The sequence below is a fragment of the Temnothorax nylanderi genome, unplaced genomic scaffold (genome assembly GCF_030848795.1).
Source record: "Temnothorax nylanderi isolate EJ_2023f unplaced genomic scaffold, tnyl_v1.0 TNYL_tig0085_pilon, whole genome shotgun sequence".
In the NCBI taxonomy this organism is placed as follows: Eukaryota; Metazoa; Arthropoda; class Insecta; order Hymenoptera; family Formicidae; genus Temnothorax; species Temnothorax nylanderi.
The window spans coordinates 254,957-278,305 of record NW_027249147.1 but is presented as its reverse complement, the minus strand read 5'-3'; the positions used below and the strand labels follow the sequence as shown (position 1 = coordinate 278,305).

Here is a 23,349-nt window from a genome sequence, read left to right as displayed (position 1 = left end):
GCGACCTAAATTGAATCTTCACGGCACAAGCGTGGAATTTCCAATTTATTAATTCGGAGTATAACGGAATTTATATGTTCGGTACGAACCTTTGCACTCGTTGGCGTCCCTGGCGGTGGCCCTGGCCCACGGCCGGTCGAAGTGGAAGGGCCGGCATCGCTCGCAGTCCCTGCCGGCGGTGTTGTGCCTGCACTCGCAGACGACCTCGCCGTCCTTGCCGGGGATGCAGCGCGCCGCGTGTCCGTTGCACTTGCACCTGCCGCCCACGGCGAAGTCCGAGACCGCGTAGTGGTGGGCCATGGTGGCGGTGGCGATCGGGCCCAGGCCGTTGATCGCCACGCTGGCGAGCGTAGTCGTGGTCGAGGAGACGGTGACCGGCACGAAGCCCATGTCGCGGACCGCGGCGTCGATCGCGTCGTTCGACTGCATCTCTTGGGGCGCGATCACCTGATGGACCGACGGCAGGGCCGTCACCAGGGGATCCTGCCCGTGCAGGATCGCGTTCTTCTGGCTCTTGAGCCGCTCCTCGCGCTCGCGTTCCCGCTTCGTCATCTCCTCGAGCCCGATCGCCGCCACGTGATGCTCCTCGCCGTTTAGCGACGATCCCTGGTCCGGGCCCGACGGCATGTGCAGCCGGTTGAACACCACCCGGATATCGGTGGCGGTCACCCAGTCCTGCAGCACCGGCGAGTTGTCGAAGTCGGCGGCGGACGGTCGACCCTCCAGGGTGCTGAAGGCGATCCTGCCGACCGGGCCGAGGCCGTCGCCGCCGGTGTAACGGTGACTGTCGGTGCACCGGGCCTCCTGCTCGTTCGCCTTGGTGATGGTGGCGCGATTCGGCCTGCCGTAGACCCGGCGGCACTGCGACGAGTAGAACTGAAACGGCTGCCAGGTCTTGCCGTAGTCCATCGACTTGTAGATCGCGATCGAATCGGGCTTGGCGGCGCGCGGGCAGAACTGCAGGCTGACGTACGTAAGCTCGTACTTCTTGCCGAGGGAGAGGGTCAGGGTGACGTTGTCGGGCGGCGCCGAGAAGCTCTGCGAGCTGACGAGCGGCTCGCTGCGCCAGCAGGTGACGTTGTTCGGGTTGTTCAGGTCGGTCAGATAGCTCGCGGGGAAGCGTCGCCGGGGCGTGCTGTCGTCGCACACGTGGCAGTGGCCGATGCCGGTGGTGCCGCCGGGCTCGTCGGTGACGTCGCAGTAGCGGGTGGGCCCGCCGGTGCCGCACGTGGACGACGCCTCGACGGTCGCGCCGAACGCCGCGTTCACGAAGTCGGGGATGCACCGGCGCGGCCGGTCCTCGTCGTAGCACGGGTCGCTCGGGTTCTGCTGGCTCGAGAACATCTTGGTGTAGATCTCGCCGCGGGCCGGCTGCGGCGGCAGCAGCAGCAGCAGCAGCAGCTGCCCGGACAGGATCGTCGCGAGGACGACCCACGGACGGACGGACCGTTTCTCCGCCATCCTGCACCGCTGGCGAACTGCCCGCTCCGATCCTCCTTCCGTTCTTCCTGCTTCTCCGGCAGATATCCGCGCGGTATACGGTGTCGTTGGCGGCTCAACGCGACCCTGACGATCACGAGAAGCTTCAAGCTTCACTCACCTCTCCCCGTCTTCCCTCCCGCTCTCTTTACTCTCCCCTCTACGGAAAGGGGCAACTGAGATGCGATCTCGGTCCTAGGCCTCGCTCCGCGTCATGTTGAAATCGAGGCGCAATTTAATTTTCTGTCGTACTTACTTCTGTCTCGCTGAAACCCGTCTCTCTGTCACTCACGGCTCACATTATATTGGCACTGGCCAAGTTGGAATACTTGGAACGCGACACGATGATGATGAATCTAAAACCATACGTTTAGTCTCGCGAAATAAGATAAACGCACTTGTTCACACCGAAACCGGACCCGTCCGAGGAGCCGCCTGACTCACCACTTCGAAAGTTTATTTATTTGTTTTTTTTTTTTTTTTTTCGCACTCAGACAGACTCGCGGAATATCACCCTCGCTACGATCTCGGAGAACGCGTCTCGTTTCCCCGAACGGCGAAACGAGTTCCGTGGCCGCGCGAAAGCGAAGGAGGAAATCGGCTGCGATCGGAACGAACTGGCGCCGGCGGAAACGACCGGCGATAAAACAACCCTACCTCGACAGCGGCTCGCCGCTAACTGAAACGCCGTCCTCGCACGATGCGCATCCGAACTCCGAACTGCCGCGGAGTCCCTCTCCGGTCGCGGGCTCTCCCCGCTCCCCGCAGCCCCCGATGCGTGTTACCCCCTTCTTGGTCCCCCCCCTCCTCCTTCCGTCTCCGTTCGACCAACGACGCGTCACTCTCTCGCTCGCACGCTTGCGAGAGATCGCGCGGGCCAATCGGACGAGACATTGCCCCCCCCCCCCACCCCGCTCCTCCGCAGTATGCGAGACTGGTCCATGGATCGTGGATCCAAGCGCGGAGGGATGCCGCGCGCGTGCTACGATGGACCAGAAACGTTGGACTGGCCCCGAGGGTGCTTCCCTCGAGGGACAGCACGTGATTTTTCTTGTTTCCTTTATTTCGCCCGCGTTTCGGCGGCTTCAAACGTTAACCTGTTGGCTCGTTTGGGTTTGGGATTTCGTTGCTTTTGAATTGGTACGAGGTTCTAATTGAGAACAGAGAGACGGCTGTGAAGAGAGTGGCTAATGAATACAATGACGTTATAAAATACTCGGGCAATTTATGATTATTCTAATGTGTATAGAAAATATGTGACAGGTTTTTCTCGCACGTAGAAATACTCTCTCGAATACTCTCGTTGCGTTTTGAGAAGAATATTTCTCGTATATCTTTATTTAATGATTTACTTAACGGACTATTCCGAGATAGGTCGCATTTTTGAGAGAATTTTATGTATAATAATAACAACAAAAAACGATATTTTCCTTTACGCCAAAAATTGTTTACTCATCTGGTTTTATATATAGTTTATCTCTTACGCTTGTACAGAAGGTCTTGAAGTCCTACTTTTCCATGATTAAGATTTGTATATGTATATGACGCGTTATATTACGTTAATCTTCTATATCGTCTTTATTACTGGATAGCGCATGTTCGCGTTAGTTTGTCTATTTGCTACTGCATAGTGCATAGCGTGTACATTAGTTTGTCTTCGCCCGTCCCGTCGTCGTCGTCGTCTCTATATACCCAGGCATAATATTGCTCGATGTAATCCACTTCCATTTACATTGCGACCTACCGCTGAATATTGTCTCCATTGATTAATTTGAGTAATGCCTTGATTAACCGAATCTAGTTAACGATTTATCTTGCATTTCTGTGCTGCAATTTAATTGTAAAATATAAGGTGCAGTTAAAACGCAAAACCTCGTGTAATAAGGATGTATCATCCTGCAACATCATAATGTGCAACATCATAAAGATGCAAATAGGCTGTCGACAACTACTGAATAATTAATGCAAATGACCGATTGAATAATAAGCAGATACAGATTCAATTGGAAATACGTATATCCCGAACGTCAAAATACATTCGATGAGCAGAAATGATTTCCCCTAAAATGATATGATTGGACTGTTCTTTTTTTCCTCGTGATTTTTTTAAGGTTTCAACATACAAAATATTTTGATATCTGTGATTTCAAAATTTAGGCTTCTCTTAAAGTCTTTAAAGTCCATTTAAAATTGACCAAAGACTAAGATCTATTCCTTGAAGCTTAAAATTGTCAAAATTCTTCTCTTGCTTATAAATTCTTGTGCGCTAAATTATTGACATCTCAACACATTTTAGATGAGAAAGTATTATTTCTCATCTATTCTCGACTATACGATTGCCTGTTCAAGAAATATGAGCCATCTCGTGTGAATATTGCTAATCAAGGTAGAGGACGCGAAGCGGCAATCGATGAAGCAATCGAACGTTGCTCGTCAATGGGACATGTTCATTCAAGGAATCAACCGCCGCGAGCGGATCGTAAAGAATCGCTCGCTTCTCTACCTTTCTGCTGCGAGAGGCAGATCTTGGAGGAATTTATCAGCGGATTATTTCACGGCGGCGATCCCCGCGGGCGAGGGGGTTCCTCTTCCGTCGATTTCGTCGAGAGAGGAACCCGGTCCGCCTGCGTGCTGAGCTTATAGAGCGAGTTCTCTGCCGCTCGATTGGTCGGCGCCGTCGAATTGGCGGTCGAGGAAGAAAAAAAAAGAAAAAGAAAAAAGGCGGACGAGGATCAGCGGGAGAGAGAAAGGGAGGGAGGAAGGAAGAGGGAAGCCGACCGAGGAGGGACGGAGAGTGAATGGGGACTGGGGAGAGGAGAGCAACGTGTCCGTTGCCGTCACGCGAACTCTCCTGTTGGACCGCAATGTGGAAAGGCCTCGTTGGCCCCGTCCGACTTGACAGCTCGAAATCTGGTATCGGATACGATAAATATAGGTCCTGGGGAATTAAGTCAGAGCCGCGGATCTCTCCGCGGCGAGCGTGAATCCGGTTGTGATCTAAAGTATCCGTTGTGTGTGGGTTTTTTCTCCCTGCGAGAGAGCCACGCAGTTTCGGAGCAGCCTCCTTTTTAATAGCGGTGATTCTCTAGCGTCGGTAGAGTGATAACCATGCCTTCAGCACCTTCGCGACTGCTCGTGTATTTTTAGAAATAATATTTCCGAGATGGAAGATTGCCTTGTTAGAATTAAGGTGACGCTAATTATTATGTATCTGCTTGTCAATTATGCTGTATCTATGCAGTCAATTTTATTTATGTACGAGAATTATTTTAAATTCTTATCGCATTCTTCTTTGATATCGGTCATTATGGAAAAATATATGCGAATAGAAATAATAAGAAATATGTATAGTATTAAATTTCTACGGTTAAGAGTGTTAATATAAATTTTACTTTAATGAAATCTTGATTTGCAAAATTACGGAGGACCGTATACAACGCTCAATCATTTTTTAATTCGATATTTGACTCGAAAAAGATCGCTTCCATCTTCAACGGGGAATATCGAATCAAGTTTAAGTCTGTAAAAGTATCAAGCATATCTAAACCTATGCTAAATACGCGCTTTTGTAAAGTGTGAGGTCCAAAGTGCCGACTACAAACGCGCGTCGGCGCGACATGTACTCGCGCGAGATGAAAGGCGCGAGATGAAAACGAAGGGCACCGTTTAAAGGCGCCCTGCAGTCTAACAGAAGGCGTTTACGCGCCAAAAGACTGCCGTTCTCCGGCAGGCAAAATATCCAAACGCTCCGTACCAGAAGCGGACGCGCATAAGAAACATAATTATGGGCGTTCGGACGCAGGTGGTGGCTGGAATGCTTTTCACAGGGCGCTACCTCGTCGCGTTAAAACGCGCTCTTCTTTCGGCGGCCTCTCGCCTTCGCATTCAACGTCGGAAATCGGGGGAAGCTTATTTAGGACGTTACACACGAGAGCGCGCATCCTCGCACGCAACGGAATATATTTCGCGACTGGAAGTCACTAAAGTAACAATTACGCTTAATAACGTAACGTCCGACAGGAGGATCTCTCATTCGCATTTTTTATCACAATGCTCGACGCTTTTCTTTCGAGGCACATTGTCATTTACGATAGAGGAAGATCACCTCGGTTCTCAAATATCACGCAATTCCGTAAACGCGATGCACTTGCAATTAGTATCTTATAAGTGTGGAAGCGATATTTCTATTAAGCGAACTACGCATTTCCTTTGACATGTTTATAGATGTTGGAAACTGGATTAAAACGTGTAACGGACATTCGCGTGTGGAGATATTAATAATTTTTTAAATTGAAAACCCGGTTTCGACTCGGCTTCGCATTTTACGAGTACTCGTACATTCTTACTGCGCTACGCCATGAAACGCGGAAGAATACCAGGAAGTGCGAGAAGCGTTATTTACGTTTGTTCCTCCGTGATATTTATAGCAACTATAGCAACTGTGTACGAAGACGTGCGACGCGATACAAAATTACACGTATGGATTATAAGTTTTTACAGCCGATTTCGCACCAACCGTTGTACAAATCATGCGGTGTAAACGCGCGCGTAAAACTCCATGCAATATTTTTCGCTCTAATCGCCCGTGTCGTTGGGCAACATATGTAAATCGTATATAGGTTGTCGATCCGAAAATAGCGATATCGATCGCAATGTCATATTCCTTGTAAAAATAACGAATACTGTTTTCAGGTCGATCAATACGATCTTTCGATTAATTATTCATTTAGTCCGACTGACGGATCAACGAATTTTTACGAGGCCGGAGATTACCATCGTTACCATCAACTATTCATTACTCGCGAAATGAGAGCTTTAATCCTTGGAGTATGTATAATTTTATAGAATAAAACTCTGAATATATTCTCTGATTTTAACAAATTTTTTAACGATTCTGAAATCTCTATTTTTTATTTTTCTTCAGATCGTGGCCAATACAAATCATAATCATTATTATCTTGTTTTCTATTAGAAATGCAAAGTTATCCTAGCAAATTAATGAGTATCAGTATGTCCGTTAGCAAATGCAAATGAGTTTGCGTTTCTCTCGGATCTCGCGACTGGCGTCTTTTTCGTTGCGTTGGCGATGTATACCGCCTCGATCACGAATCCATATGTTCCATCGAAGCTCGGGGCGGACAAGAGAGGACGGCCACGGCGAGAGCGAGCGAACGAGCGGGTCCGGCCACCACCGACGATGGACGGCATCCATTAATCGAATTAATGTAATCTGGAGGAGCGGCTGGACGGGCACGAAGCGGCCGTGATGACGTCCGCGGCTGCGGGCTTTTCGGCTTAGGTCTCCTCGCCCTCGCGCGGATTAAAACTTGAAAACCGTCACTATCACCGTCGCCGCCGCTGACCGCGATCGCAATGTCCTCTCTCGTCCTGCCTGCGACAGAGAAGGAGAGAGATGAGGACACTCTTTCTCCGTGCTCCTTCCGCTTCAACGAAACGGCTCTTTCATGTCGCTTCCGTCGCGCCGAAGCCGTGTGTCGTGTCGGTCCGGACAGCGGTTGGTCCCCGTTGAACGCGCACGTTGTTATCAGTTTTCGCTGTGAAAGAAGTTTGCGGCATTGTGATTGCAATACACAAATCGTCCTACTTATTTCTCAGAATGTATTTTATAGATTGAGAGTTTAATCCGACAAGTTTTTTTTAAATAAAGAACAAAGTTTTTAAGAAATACTTGTCTTTCAGTTTTCTAGTGAACAGAATTGTCATTTTATAAAACAGAATTAATGATCACAAAATAAATTTCTCCACATGTAACAATTCCTTATAATGAAGTAAAAATATACTTGATTACGCACGATATGGACAATGAAAAATAAAATCACTTTAAAACGTAAGCCTTTTAATAAAATTTTCGATAATGGAATCGGCCTTTCATCAATAAAAATGTCGAGGTAGAAATACAGCTCGAATAATTACCGATAGAAAATGTAAGACAAAGCAAGACGTATACTTCGAAAGTTCTCAATCTCTCACGGGATTGAGAGGAAGATGTGAGAACAATAGAGTAAATTCGTGAATTCCTTGAACGAGTTCCCACGGAAATCCCGGGGGGCTGAAAGAACGCAGAAGGCGAACGATTCATCTTCCTCGGTTGATTAACGTATGTACATGATTGTTCCTTTTTTTTTTCAGGCGGCGATCGGCGGCTTTCCTGAAACCGTCTATGGCCGGGCCAGCGCATCTTGCGTAATCCTCGGGAACGAGCAAAGTTCGTGCCGACATTCACGATTCTAGGATTAACCCCACGTGAAGTCGAAGAATTTATGACGTCCAAACGGGGCTACATGCAAATATTCCACGAACGGAGGGCCCCATCGAACGTCCCCTTTTTTTAAGTGGAACTTTAATTTATGCCTGCGACGTCTCGAAACTAATAAAAAGATGACACGTTGCAGGAAACTTGAGAGGTATTTTGATATTATAAATTGGGTTAGTCACTCAATATATTCTGACTCAACTTGTTGAATGTTTGAGTGACTACTAAGAGAAATATTTAATAATAAAAAAATACTCTTTTAAATAAAATAGAACTGTTTCCCATTATATATACATCGGTTATATCTTCTTTTTATTTTATCATGAAAAATTTTATAGAATTTATTGATCTGCAATGTAAAATGTATTATTTCCTTCTATGAAACGACAGTTATATATCTTTTTCGTCTTTACTTTATATTTTAAGCGTTATAACTAAAATATAGAGCGCAGTAGAAATATCTAATATAACAACTGATTAAGTATACTCTTTCTTGTAATATATATCTTACCTGCTATTTTTAGCTATGAATAATTTCTTTTCGCAAAAGTTGTCTCTCTTTCGATTATCCTTGTTACGAAAAAATCAATTTTGAAGTTGAAAGTATCTATATGCAAAAGAAGGGACACTGGTAGATAACCGATTATCATATTGTGTTAAATATCATGCAACCACAAAGAGCTTGCGTTATTTCTTTTGCTCGATAACGTCGGAAGGACAAAAGGAGAAAAATCCGGGATACGCTAAGGAGATGTCCGGCGAGTTTGATCAAATAATTTATTAAACGTTCGCCATTTTATAGTAATTTACAATGTTACAAGACAACGGCGTGCGCCTACCATGTCGTTCACGATTTCTGCGCTTGGTCGCGAGATATTTACGTCGGTTGTCTGTGAAAAACACATTGCGGTTCTAAAACGCGGATCCGCGGCGGGACGAGCGAGCGAGCGACGAGAACAAAAAAAAATCCCCCGGTAGAGAATACGCCGTGCGAGGAACACGTACGGTGCGTCGTAGTGATAACTTCTTTTTCTTTCCTTTCTTTTACGAAAGAGAGAAGCGGAAGTTACCGCTTTCCCTCGTGTGAAATCGCGCTCGTCCGCGCCGCGATCCGTTCGCCTCGCTTAATTCCCATATTTTTTTTTTCGCTCTACGAAGCTTACAAATTACGTCTAAAAGTAGTATAGTATTTGTACGAAATATACCGTTGAAAGTAACGCGTGACACCTCGAGGAAGCACTCGACTGCCGGTGAAACGTTAATTTTTTTTTATCGTGTTACGTGTAGAGAATCGTGGTCGCGCGACGACTAAATAATGTGGGAATATCGCTTCCGAAACTTCCAAAGTATAGCACCGCTAACGTTTTCTCGTACGGGATGGAGACGAGTTACATTATGAGTTTAATTCTCGTCGAATTTTAGAGCGAAAATGCGCGAAGTGTCAAGCTGCTTGGACACGGATGCGATGTTCATCTAATTTTTGCTCACCGCTCACGAATAAATTATTTGAAGGATGAAAATGCGTTATTGACGTTGTAGCTAATCTTTTGTAATCGTTGCTTATTGCTTGCCCTCATTTTTCTAACATGCATGAGAAATTTACGAGAGAAGAGTGTCCATGTGTTAATTATAATCATTTAATTAACAAAATTAAATCAGTGAGTAATCATCTGCAAGTTATTTGTGGATCATTAGATATATTACATGATGTAATATTGTGTCTTGTTTTATAAGGGTCTGGATGATGACACAAGAAGTTAAAGATGTGACTTATGCATTTTATCGTTCGCGTTCGACGCGTCTTTTGGTTCACAAATTGATATAAAGATGTAAAACGATTATATACGTATATATAAATGTTATCCAAATTCATTTATTGAGTTATTCTAGATAAAAACACCTAAGCGAGATCTCTATACTTTTCGTAATTTGCGAGTTCTTTGACCCCTTTTTAACGGTAAAAGATCGGGGCACTCGCTACTTTCTCGCTACTTCAAGCAAAATATTAATTGCGATACTTTTTGGAAAATGCATGCAGAGTTCGATTTCTCTAGGAAGAACGAAAACGATGATCGCTTTAGAATGCGGGGAACACGGCATATCTTCGCCAATACGCTTGACACCATCGCGGTTCTCCACTCGAGAAACGTGCTAATGACGTCTACGTGAATCGCGTAATTTGTCGCTTCGCCTCGATAATTTTAGATACAGATAAGCTTAGGAACGATTCTACGGTCCGCGAAGTGATTCGCTCGCTAATAGAGATACGCACCCGTTTCGAGGACAAAAAGAAAGAAAAACACCGTAGACGGTAAAACAACGAGTTTCCTAGGAATGCTCCCTGGCACTTGTATTATCTTCTTGTTCCCTGTCCTCCACAGAAGTATCACGTATTGCTCTGTATCGTGTAATTTGTATGCGTGTTAAGTGTATATGCGAATGTATGCCGTGTACGAGTCTATTGTATGTGTGTGTGGGTGTGTACGCCATATTTATAATTATTCATTTTCTCTCAATCATATACATATATATTTATATTATTCTAATTACCTAAATATATATATATATTTATATATATACTTTGTCATATATATATATATATATTATTTATATATACCTTTATCTCAGCTTTCGTGTAGAAATAATACCTCTCTCTTTCTTTTTTTTTTTATTGTATCTGTATGCTCCTGTGTGGCGTTGCCGCTCAGTTTGCCGTTCGCATTTGTCCAAACGATCCCTAATCGATATTTTAATTTCAAGCGGAAAAATATTTAACGCCAAAGCCTTAGCGTCTCTTAAGGTAAAAGCGAATTTTCTTTTAAATATAAAGAACATTCATTCATTTTGCTCAAAAGCCTGAATGCAGAAACAAACCCGCAACTTGCATTGCTTATCTAACATGTACTATACAAGATTCCATGTACTTGTAAGTTTTCAATGAAAGTTAAATGCAGAAAGTGGTTCCAAAATAAAATTACATACAATTCTAAAAAGACCAAAAAAAAAAAGATGAATAATTATGACGTGGCAAGCTTAAACAGTATACAGAATATCTCATTCGTGTAATCTACGCGATTTCTTAAACAAAAAAATAATATTATCGCAAATTTTTCGTAGTCGCAAAAAAATAAATTAATACTTTGGCTTTTTCACGATAAGACTTGTGCATATGAGTAGGAGTAAATTTTTTATCATAGGACACAATCTTCCTTTCTCTTACAATAATGACGATACAAATAGATATAGGTTCTCGAAAACTGATATCTTTTCGAACGTTTCGCGACTTCCAGAGTTCGTATGACGTCGAATCACTTGACACTTCTGCGTTCATAGTGCGAACCCGTATCCATCATTTATTGGTATAATCGGAGTAGATACTTTACAGTAAGACACTTGGTAAATTAGATTTCTTATTTATTTCTGCCAACAATTCTCGGCTCAAAACGCTCTGCAACGATATACAATTACAAGCATGCAATTCCTAGGCGTGCCTCGCTTTCTCAAGGACGTAGTCTGCCTGCGAGTCTTGCGCACTTTTCCGATATATTTAAACATGATTTAAACGATAATTGATACAAGTATAAATATTTCGAAAACGAATAGAAATAATAGTACATCGACAAAATCGATCGCGTGTCACAGGATCATTTTATGTAAATGATAAATAAAAAACTAAAAACTGTACAGACGATTAAAAAAAAAGAAAAAGATATTAATTTTCCATTTTTAATCTTACTGCTTGACTTGTCATTTAATCAATAATCGCGAAGAGAAAAAAAACTACGTTGATTTAAATGCATATTTAATGCATAGTTAAATATTTGATAGATCACGTGAAACCTTAATTCATTTATTTCTTGAAAAGAGCAATTTATAATAAGTTAACATATGTTGCACGTAATTAAATATCTTGCAATATTCCCATCCCATGTTAAGCTTCATGCTTTGCTATTCTAAGCCGGGCAATAAGATTATGCAATGTGATATCAGTATATAATGCAATATATAATTTACATTTGCATTTACAAATATATTGAAATTTTATATTTGATGTTTCAAAGTATTATGAAATACTTTTAAAAATATATTAATTGGAAATATGCATTATATAGAATTACCGATATGAGAAAATACAGGGAAATGCGTGCATACGTTTTTATAATGATATAAACAAAAGTTATTATAAAAATGCTATATAAAATTATCTCCTTCGCGCAAAAGCGTGAACAAAAGAAGCAGACATTCATTTTAGTATCAAGCTGCTAAACTTATCTTCGAATATAAAAGTCATCCAGTGATCTCACAAAATTCGTGTCATTAATGTCATGTAATTCATAATGTACCGCGGTATTGTTAAATACGTTTATATACAAATAAAAAAGAAAGAAAACGTACGATGTAGGAGGGGTGTACAAGTCTCACAGCTACGAGAACGAGGCATCGCCTACAAGTACAATCGCGCGTTTCCTTTTCAGACAAATAAACCAGAAAAAAAAATCGAGCATCCGCACGGCAAACCGCGTAACGCCGCGCAATGAAAGTTCATCGGGTTGATCGTTCGTAAATAGCGGTCGCATTCTCGAGATCGGGCAACGATCGCGGTCCGCACGCTAGAGTCCGTCAAAAACGGGATATTCTCTTTTTTTTTTTTTCACAACGATGTTCGATCGTGACTGTCAGAAATATTGCGGTTTCAATATTTGTTGTTACATCAGCGATTTAAACAAAAATCTCGGATGCGATTAATTGCTAAATTTTTCACTCTTCAGTTTTTATCAAAGAGTGAATATCCTTCGCTGCTGTACTATCTGTGCTTATTACAACGTCAATAATAATCAATGATTTAATAAATACATATTTTTAATACATCACGGGGAAGTCGACTTATATTTCTTTTGCTATATGTATATATCTCTTCTCCCAAATAATACAAGAATCTACAAAACGTCTCACAGTTCCACGACGTTTTTTAGACGTTTGTATTGTCTGGGCTGACTTTTATTTATTTAAGTAAAATTAATCTGACGAAATCGGGCCTGAAAATAAACCGAGCCGATCTTTCTATTAATATTTCATTTTGAGAAATAACTATATATCGTGTATATGTATACATATACTTGGCGCGAGACACTGTCGTGTCTCTTAATAATACATAAATAAAATGATCAATATCTCATTGGACGCGTGAACGCACTACAAAGTAATAAAAAATATGTATCTAATATTTTTTCTCCTCTTATTATCAGCGGGGGTATAAATCACTATTTATCTCATCATAATATAGATACATGATCCCTTTATACCTTAACAGTTAAGGATTAACGATTACAATTGGGCGAATACTCAATATGAGTCAAATCATTTGCAATCACGCTCGTAATCGGCGTAGTGTCTCGAGCGAGCGATATGACGGCGCGACTGACGACGTACCCGATCTCGATGAGCGCGCACGGCCGACACTTGTTGCATTTTGATTAAAGCGGATGCAAGGAAGGAGCGAGGAGCGGGCGGCGGAGGGTGGAGGCAGCGCAAGCCTCGCGCACCACGCGAGCCCTCACGAACGGGGGGGCCTCGCTGCTCGCGCTCTTGATGGAAAAAGTTCGTCGGCTACATAAAATGAACAGAGGATATGCATTGTGTGTGTGCAATGTTCCCATGTTAACCGTCGTTAGGTAGGTAAGTTCCTGAAGATTACAACCGCGCCGTGCGCGTACGCGGCTCGACGGAGCCGCGCCTTCTCACCTTTCTTTCTTTCTTTCTTTCTTTCTCCCTTCTCCTTTTCATTTAGGTATTACACATACGCGAATACACAATATTTACACAGGCGCTCGGCCCGCCTGCTTCGTTCCAATGATCTCCACGAGTACGCCTCGCTTCGGCGACACTACACAGTCGCGCACAAGTGTATAACTCTCCCCGTTTTCTCTCAATCTCCCGCCCCTCTCTTGATATTTCTCCGGCATGTCTCATTGTTCCGCCTGCATCGCCGTTTCTCCCCGGTTCTCGCTACCTGTATCGTCTTCTTTCCCGTAGAAAAAACTATCTTCCGCACTTTCGTACCACTTTTCTCTTAATCTCCTCTTTGCGCGTTAAAAAGGAATATAAAACTATCTATAAAAAGATTACGCAAGAAATCCGGTGGATTGTCGACGAGCGTCGCGATTCGCGCCCCTTACGGGGCTGTCTCTTTGGAATTTTCGTGTCAGACGTGATAGACGGGGACGTCTATCCCTCACGGTCCCGATATGTGCACGGAGGTAAAGAGGAAGTGCGTTTGCGTAAGGACTCGGAGCGTTTTTCAGCACTCAATTGGAGCGGCGCTCGTCGAAACCCACTGCGTTTGTGTTTTCACGGTGTTTACGTAAGACTAAGTCGATTCCTTATGAAATACGTCGAGCGCATCTCATCGAGGATCATCCGGATACATTTATGAGACGCACTTCGAATCGCAAGGAAAAGATTTTGCACGTGAAAGAATGTTTTGGTATCGCGAAATTTCTCATAAATATGATCTGTCATCATCGTCCCACATTGCTCTCATTCTCACTCTTTTTCTTTCTACCGTGTTTTCGATTTACTCGCTCATTTATAGCAGTGCTCGCCGTTTGTCCTCTCTTCTCGTTTCTTTCTCTACCCTCGCATGCATACATATACATACAGCCGTAAACACGCGCGCGCTCTCTTCTACTCGTCTATTCCTTAATATTCTTTCGCAAAATAACTTAATACCTATATCCAATATATTAGATATTAAATAATAACCATATCAATATATTAATTTTAAATAATATGATTTCCAACAAAGCGCCCGGCTACACTCAACAAATGTAAATAAAATTAACACGGTTCTCGAGGAATTCCCATAGAAATTACTTATCGATGATCTCATGATAAATTTTGGTACGTCGCGATAATATTAATAATTTGTATTGAAAAAAGTTTCGCGTGATTCGTGAATATGTTTTGGTTGTTTTTGGCATTCTACCGCGAGTATTGACTAATCGCTAAAATGTGGATTCTTTATGAATCAAAATTATATGTATATGCATATATATATATTCATATATATACATATATACCTAAGTTACAGGCGATAATATACAACTACAATTCTCTCTCATTATAGATCTTAGAGATCGTTACGAATAAAAATAAAAAGAATAACCATACATATATGTATATGTAGAAATCAAAACTGCATGTAGAAGCGCGACTCGCGGTGCGTGACAGGTCAAAACACAAACGTCCCTGACAATTAAAATGTCTATGTCTCCTGCATTCTTGGAAGGAGTCATTATTGTATTAAAAAAAAACGAGCAAATAAAGATCTCCTTATTAAATGTAGACGCGGCCTATTATATGGAAATGGCTCGATCTACAAATCTTCTTATTAACATGATTGTTTGCTAAATACATCAAAGATTAAACTAGTGTAAAAAATATAATTTTATGTCAGTACTTAATTTTTTCAAGATCGGAATAAAAAATGTTCTCGAGTACCGTGATACTTGTTAACAACAGATCATAATGCCAAGATATCTATGAAGGATGTTGTTTAAAAGCAGTAAATTAAATTCTTCGATATGAATCGAGCCACTTCCAGTCTTGGATTTTTGTTCTTCGGCACTGTTCGTAAAAATGCATTACAATGATTACACTGACGAAGATGACATATGTGCGCGGATCGAATTTCGGGGAGAAGTCGCGTCCCCGAGACAGATGCAAACACACCATGGGACAATGGAAGTGTAATGTCGCACACGCTTGATGTTCGCCCCTCGCATCAGGCGCTCGGGCCTAATCGGAGAGCACTTATACATATATATAACGCTGTGTTTTCGCTAAATAATCGCAATTTCGTCCCTGCTTTTGATTCCTTATCTTTGAAACTGTTCGTAGGTTCCCTTCAAGTTAAGGCGCCATGACGCACGACATTACGACGTCGTGCATTTGTTATCTCCTATGTGAAAAATATCCATTTAAGTGTTGTGTAAAATGCTATCTCACAAAAAATATGATTCTCTCTATAAAATTGTCAAATTCCACTAACTCGCCTAGAAACATCTTATACACGTTATCGAGATTGTATTGGTTTCGTTCGTGTCGGCGGAAAATGGAGAGCACGGGGGGAGGGGGCGAAAGTTTGCGATCGCCCGCGAGAGGAACATGCGGATAATGCCATCCATGGAAAAATATCGTTCGGAATTTGTAATTGATCTATATGTTTCGACCCGAACGTTCGGCGCGCGCTTTCTGGCGTCCGATCCGCCGACATGAATTCCACGCAACACCTATCACCAGAATTAATGAACGATTCATCATGATTTCTGTGGTATCGCAGACGAGTAGAATAGAAAGACCGATTAATATAAGCGGCGTGATAAATGTAGTCTTACAATATATACGAGGATATACATGACGTGCCATTCTTTTTTTTCTGCGAATCTTCTTTAACGCGATGTTCTAAGAATCTTCCTACGTTTAAGGGTAGAAGGAGATCCGATTGTTCTTGAAACGATTCGAGCACGTCTACTTTCTTCACTTTCTTTTAACAGTTATGGATAGAACCGAATGTTTCTCCACGCAAAAGCTGTTCTTCTAGCAAACCGGTAAAACGTAACGTGACGAAGAAGTAGAGGCTGCGTGTGCTCGCGGAATCGGTAATTCGTTAAAAGAAAACAATCGAATCTCGTCACCCTTCGAAATCAAGACAAATCGATCAACAGCGACGCGATTACGCTTGAAAGGAGACCTGCGGCCAGTTTCAATGTGTGACCTAAGCTTCCTCGGTTTGCATCTTACAGGAATTCGAGTCATCCGGGGTTCTTCACAAGTTTCTTCCCGCGATAGTCGTAAACACGTCGGCAGAAAAGCACCATGTCTGATGGCACTGGTATAGGAGGCTGCCGATTCTCCCTTGGATACACTTGGTCCCCTGGCGGAACTATTAAGCCAGGATTTTCTAAACCCTCTTCGATCCTCCGTAAGTTTTTACGATACCTGTCACATAAAAACGATATGCAGGTAATCCGATCTTGCTTGGTTAAGGAAGTTACCTCTTTCAATATTAATTTCGTGGACAATCAAAATTTACATGTAATAAACTTCTATATTAGCTCATCACTCTAGCAGAGATTTAAAAAACATACATCAAAAAGCTTTTATGTCAATTATTTCACGATCAATCATGAATATGTCATTAAATTTGATTACACAAATGGATTGCCAATCTGTAAAAAGTATTAAAAATCTTTTCTAAAAATCTATATTCGTGAAACATATTAAACTAAATTTGGCGTGACACGTGGCTCCGTGTAGAAGCGATCGACTCATAATAGCCAATTCAGTTCCGACTTTCCTGTCATGTATTTGTTTATAAAAGGCTTGATTAAGAATCAAAAGATTTAAATGAAAAAGTATGAGTTGTTCTAATAATAGGTGATATAATTTGTGACCGGTTTTGGGAACTATAAATAATATATATACATTCAACTAAATTTCGTATCACAATAGAAAGAATTACTCACCGACAGTATTCGTTAAACGTCAGGATGTAACACTTGTCCTCTATGCAAGCGACGCTGTTTGCGTCCCGATGACGCGAGGCAAATACCTCGTCCTCGCTGTCGTGTGGCGTCCGACCCTGTTCCGTATGCTCAGGTCTATAGTACCACAGCAAGGAGAACATCATTTCACCTAAATGCAGAACAGCGTGGATGTTAACTCATCAAATCTAGAGAAGAGTTTTTTGCGTTTCTCGCGACAGAGGATATCTACCGTCGTCCGGATTCTCCCACAGCGCCGCTATCTTCGCTACATAGGGCAAGTCACCCTTTCGCGTACCGCTCTTCAGCAACACGCAGTCCCGAGGCCGCAATACGTCGCCGCTCTCGTGACTCATACTCGCGTAACATCGCCGTATGGCCGTTTCTTCATTCTAAGGTGATGGATTTTAAAATTCGATCAGATTCTATCAATAGATTATTGTCAGACGGTATATCTAGAGTCGAGTCAATAGTAGCATCATCACATGGTAATTAACTACTGTATAAAATTTCGCGTAAAACGTGCGGACCCGTTTGTGGTCGTAACACACTCAGACGTGAATCTAAATTATTTTGAATTTATCCTGAAATAAACGGCGCACACATTTAATCATATTACATTAATTTAATCAAATAACATATAATAATTCTGCAAACTTCGCACGATTTTAAAAGAACAATTATACAGACAGCTCGAACAAATTTTTTCTTCATTGCACTATTTACACATAGAATTATAAAGCTAACCGTAGAGATCGTGTACAAATTTTATCAATTAGATTCTTCTAAACTAATCGAGATATAACAATACCAAGTCACAATAGAAGACAATAAAAAATCTAGATGTGTTGTTATTGCTTTATAATTGAGCATAATTTTCTCTTGTCTTATTATCGCTATGTGATAATAGAAATCTGGTACCTCAATTAATTCAACTAAGGTTCGAATAAATTTCCGGAAGTATATCAAGGTTTAATTATTCTTACCGTTAGATAAACTTTGGCTTCAAAGGGCTCTCCCTCCCAGCTCCATCCGTTGTTCCACTTCGGTTTCAGGAACGTTTTTCTCGTTAACGTCAGGCTCTCATTTCCAAGCGAGGAATTCTCCACTTTGCAGCCCGACTTCTTGACGTTTGGTATCTTTTTCGCGCTCTTCCGCTTCTTCTTAATTACCGCCGACTTTTTCGGATCTTCGCTGACGTCACTCGCTTTGGTTTTCGATACGTTATCGCGCTTCTTCGAACCGTCCCGCGCTTTCGAGTCCTGCGCCCTCGGTTTTACATCCTGCGCCTTCGTCTCCACGATTTTGCCAAGTTTGCCCTTACCAACCTTGACTTTACCGTCCTGCGAGGCCTTCGGTTTCGGTTTCGCGTCCGCTTTGCTTTTCGCTTGGCCGTTCTTCGAAATCGCTTTTGATACCTTCTCAATAGCCTGCTCCTTCACCTGATCGATCTTCTTCGCGGACCTCTTCGCCGCCGGTAACGATTCCTCTTTGACGCTCTTCTTCTTCTTTTCCACGCGCTCGCAGTTCTTGCTCTTGCGGTCTTTCCTCTGCGTCATCTGAAGACTCTGCTGTATCACATCGTCGATAGTCTCCATTATCGAGATATCGCTGGCGGTCCGTTTCAAGCAATTCACGATGCTCTGCTTGCCGCTCTTCACTTTCTTAGTCGCGCTTTCGTTCGCATTCGGCGCCTCCGCCTTGCGCTTTTGACCCCGTGGCCCTGCGTCCTTCTTCGCTTGCTTCTTCTTCGGGACGATCGTCTCGGCTCTCACGCTATCGGCTTTACTCGGAGTTAGCGGCTCGATCGGCGCGATGACATTGACCGATTCCTCGTTATTCGCATCCTGGGACGAGCCCACCGACAGGGCCCTCTTGCTCAGTTTCCTCTTCTTTCTGCTGTCCGATAAGCTGTCGAGCGAGAGCTTCCTCTTGGTCACTTTTTGGCACTTGGGCTGTTCCTCGATCTCAGCTCCGGCCTCGACCTTGGTCGCGATCGGTCCCTGCACGACTTCCTCCTCCACTTCCCTCCGCTCCTCTTCCTCTTCCTCTTTATCGTCGACAGTTTCTTGCACGGTCGGCTCGTAATCGGGCTTTTTCCAGCTCTCGTCACTGTCGATCACCACCACGTCCAGTTCCTCCTTCACGTCGGGATCGCCGTCGAGCTTGTCGTCCAGCACAATACCGGAATCCTTGTCCATCTCCAGTATCGCTATCTGTCCCTCCTTCATGCACTGCTCGCACTTCATGATGTCGCACTTGTAATCCGACTCGCACTTGACGACGTTGCAATTGGCGACGCACGGCAGCCCGTCGATCTCCATACTGCAGGACTCGCATTTGACGTTGTTGTTCTCCAGCTTGAAATTGTGATACTTGCTGCTGGGACAGCTCGCCGCGACGGACAGTTTCTCAGTGGGCGATAGCGTTTCCATCTTGACCTCGCAAGTGGACGTGCACGCGTTCTGACAACCGCATTTCCTCAACGTATCCTCCGTACAATTCTGCTCGTCCTGCAGGGATGGCAGAAAGGAAATTCATCGGGTTACACGTGCGCGACTCCGACGCTATCGCGCAACAAATCCGCGAGTCCTTGAAAATGGCTCGTGGCCTTTTTAATTCAATCGCTAACTCAATTATTTTTCAGTTACACCACGACAATATCGATACAAAAATAAAACGTTTGATTTTCTCTCGATAATCGAAATATCCGATAAATTTACAAGTTATTCAGACTAATAGAATCATGTTGTATATAAAGAATGAAACCTAAATATTTATAAGGATGTTATTCTCGAAAGGCTGTTTTCAAAACGATATTTCGTCGCAAGTTATTTCCAAAAAAGTAAAAAAAATTATTTATCATATTAAAAAGTTACTTTCAGGAGTATGCAAAATAATAATATCTTAATCTTTGCTCAATTGAAATTGTGTTTTAACAGATATTTTATTTGCAACGCGTAGTATTGCCAAAATATTTAATATGTAAAGAATTTAAATTATTTGCGAGAGTATTTGCATCGCGTACATCTCGCCAAATGCAAAATTCCTGATACATTCATATATCTAAACGCATGTGACGATCGAACTTGTATTTTTCCATCTTGCCACGAGATCGGGCGGAAATCAAGGTAATCGGAGACGGTCATCAAGACGTTGATTAAGTGTAAGAGAGCGGTGGGACACATACCTTACTCCTACAGTCTTGGTTCTGAAGGCGACTATGCCCACCGACTAGATTGTGCGACGGCGGGACCGAGGGGGATTGGTTCTGATTTAGGTTGCGGTGAGTGTTGATTTGCACGCGATCCGTATCCCAGGCATTGGCACCGTGAGGGGGAGCTAGCCCAGCTAGCCCCCTCGCCGGCGAGGGCGGACCTACCAAAGCACTGGGTGGCAATGACAGACCGGGCCCCGATACCACTGGCGCTCCCTTACCATTACCAATAAGGGCCCCAGTATCCACGTTTTTTGGACACGATTGCATCGGGCATGGACAACCCTGAAAGGCTGCGGCAACAAACATCGGGGAATCGGTGAATGCGCGAATACCGCCTCTCTCGTTTGTAACGGAGTATTCGGATCAGGAGGCACGTGACGCCCGATTAACCCCTTGCCTTACGATTTAATTTGTGATGGCACCGCGCGTGCCACAGTATAGTTAGCCGCAACGTCGCTTACGCGCTAAGAAACAACGATCTGGCAATATACTTAATCTGCCTTTGTCGATCATCTGGTATAAGTAACAATATCGTGTGATAAAATTTTCAATATATATAATGCAATTGATGCAATTGGTTCCTTATGGACATATTGTTCAATCTGTACCACGAGTTTTATTCGATATTATAAGGCAAGAGGTTAAATACATAAAATTTAATTTAATTCGAATTTTTAAACCCCTATTGCCCTTGTTCAGCAAACGACCGTTAATGCTCTCGCCATGAACGCCGCGCTCAGTTATATCACGCGTTAACACTTTCAAAGTCGTAAAATTGTACTAACAAAATCTCGAAAAACAACCATACAAATGTAATCTAGAAGGTTGTAAGTGAAAAGTTACAAAGTTTCAGAGCAACTTTTGTGCCACATCTATGCAATTAAAATAATAAAATGTGAACTGAAAGTTCGTCTCATACGAAAGCAATAAAAGGTTAAAGTAGGGCTCGTTCGCGCTCACATATACCTCTTTTAGCGATGTTTCCATTGCTCGTCTTTGTAATTAAGTTGAAGTAAGAATGGCAACGACTTGACTTATTATAAACATTATAAAAAGAATATCGAAGCGGAATTTACATGGAATAGACAAAAGAACAAAACAATATAAGACAAAATGGATAAAAATGCATTATCTTGAATCTATAATCATTTCAAAATAATTTCGATGAACGCATCTTTTTACAATACGTTACATCGGAATGGAATTTATATGGAATAGTAGGCAAATAAAAAATCATAATGTCGTTTATCGCTAAGAGAAAGAATATGTCGTCATGTTTAGCTACAGGAGTATAAGGGAATATTTGGATGAAGAAATAAGTCGACTTACTGCAAACGTTATTAATTTTTTTTATCATCAGCGAAAGTCACGGTCTTTTTTGTTTTCTTCGGCATGAATAAAAATGGAAAGTAATTTTTAATCACGTATAACATTACACGGAAATGGCCGTATGTACGGACAGTTTCTTTCTGATAAAACTGGACGCATTACAGTATTCGGTCATTTTTTAGCTCTCTGTCGGCTTAAAATGTCATTTTGTTTTCTGGTAAGCTAATACTTTGTTGAAGAACAGGCTCTTAGGACTCTCGGACGCCTTGGAAATCGAACGAAATGGGCCCTACAATAATTTTTCTCGATTCTCGAAGTACTTTCCTGTTCATTTTCAGATTTTCGCAAAAGAAAAGGAAGCCGCAGCACTACAGTCTTAACCGAGAGATAAAATTTCAAAAGGGTCGAGCCGTGGGTGATCCTGGGAATCCTTGAAATTTTAGAAATTTTTTTTCTATGGAGACCGAAAATATAACTACAGCATGAAAGCGGAAAAAGAAAAGAGAATTGAAACCATATTCAGTTATTTGAGACATTAAATAATGCACGTCCGAAAATATAGCAAGAATACAACTTGAAAAGCTGAGGATTAATACGTATTGACTATTTAATGAAAAACCTTTGGATTTCGTAGGAAGAATTGATTGTAATCCTAAAAATTCTCTATCCGATAAATAATTTCATCATCCAACAGCGATTGAGAGCATGCGATATTATCCTATTATGTTTCTCGCGATATAATCTTAAATTTTTTAGTGGCAGCATAATTTGCGGCGATACGAAAATCAATATCCTCTCAAAACATACGCGCGGCAATTTTTAATAAATATTAATTTGCATTAGAAGCGGATTATACGCTTCAGAGAATAATTTAAAAAGACGGGCACGTTTCTGCCTATCTTCCTTTAAACATTAATTCTTTCGAACAAAAGAAGGAACATATCAGCGTGTTATTCGAAACACGTATTTAAATTTTATTAAATTTAAAAGCAGAAGTTTTTGTTCTGAAAAAGTGCATGTCCGCTCATATCATATTTGTCGAAGCGACTTTTTATCTAACCGAATAAAATCCAAAAGAAAATCTAGGTGAACGTGGGAGAGGGAGAACAGAATGGGAACAAGAATTCTGAATTTTCCTCGCGGCGCAACGTCACGCACAGCTCTCTTTAGTAAATGACAATACTTACGGTCTACGAAAGGTCTTCCTGGAGAATGCAGATATGCCGGATTCGGAGGAGGTGGCGGTGGCGGATGGGGGGGCGGAGGATATCCCCCGTAATAGGGTGGTAGCGGATATTCGCCGGGCGGTGGCGGAGGTGGTTGGTAATCAACGACTCCAGGGCCACCTCCGGCGGCTCCGCTGCCCGGCGGCGGCCCGCCACCTCCACCGGACTCTTGATAGCCATAGTATTGCCTGAAAAGATACCCTCCGTTACGAAATGCATTGATAATCGAAAAGCAAATATGAATATCCCGTGCGAGTCGAATATCCGGTTTGCCCT

General features: G+C 42.7%; 3 protein-coding genes across 9 annotated transcripts in view; 1 reads left to right on the top strand and 2 right to left on the bottom strand.

Annotated features, from left to right (window-relative positions):
* Positions 1–2,255, bottom strand: part of LOC139774688 (netrin-1) — a 189,244-nt gene extending 186,989 nt beyond the window's left edge. The window contains exons 1-2 of one of the 2 annotated variants that reach the window (XM_071710108.1): positions 1,924–2,255; positions 90–1,835 (exon numbers count right to left, since the gene is read on the bottom strand). In XM_071710108.1, the coding sequence (XP_071566209.1) occupies positions 90–1,461 (1,372 nt within the window). In that variant the 5' untranslated portion in view covers positions 1,462–1,835; positions 1,924–2,255. Of the gene's footprint in view, positions 1–89 lie in introns of both variants that reach the window. The other variant, XM_071710106.1, reaches the window with a different exon arrangement.
* LOC139774695 (uncharacterized) overlaps positions 1–8,027 on the top strand; it is a 192,825-nt gene extending 184,798 nt beyond the window's left edge. For all 4 annotated transcript variants that reach the window (XM_071710127.1, XM_071710124.1, XM_071710126.1 and 1 more), the window contains one exon: positions 7,630–8,027. In XM_071710127.1, coding sequence (XP_071566228.1) covers positions 7,630–7,687 — 58 coding nt within the window. In that variant the 3' untranslated portion in view covers positions 7,688–8,027. The remainder of the gene's footprint in view (positions 1–7,629) is intronic.
* A 3,052-nt stretch (positions 8,028–11,079) lies between these two features.
* Positions 11,080–23,349, bottom strand: part of LOC139774683 (uncharacterized) — a 118,014-nt gene continuing 105,744 nt past the window's right edge. For all 3 annotated transcript variants that reach the window (XM_071710101.1, XM_071710102.1, XM_071710103.1), the window contains exons 7-12: positions 23,035–23,261; positions 20,489–20,808; positions 18,285–19,811; positions 17,531–17,690; positions 17,281–17,449; positions 11,080–16,753 (exon numbers count right to left, since the gene is read on the bottom strand). In XM_071710101.1, the coding sequence (XP_071566202.1) occupies positions 16,567–16,753; positions 17,281–17,449; positions 17,531–17,690; positions 18,285–19,811; positions 20,489–20,808; positions 23,035–23,261 (2,590 nt within the window). In that variant the 3' untranslated portion in view covers positions 11,080–16,566. The remainder of the gene's footprint in view (positions 16,754–17,280; positions 17,450–17,530; positions 17,691–18,284; positions 19,812–20,488; positions 20,809–23,034; positions 23,262–23,349) is intronic.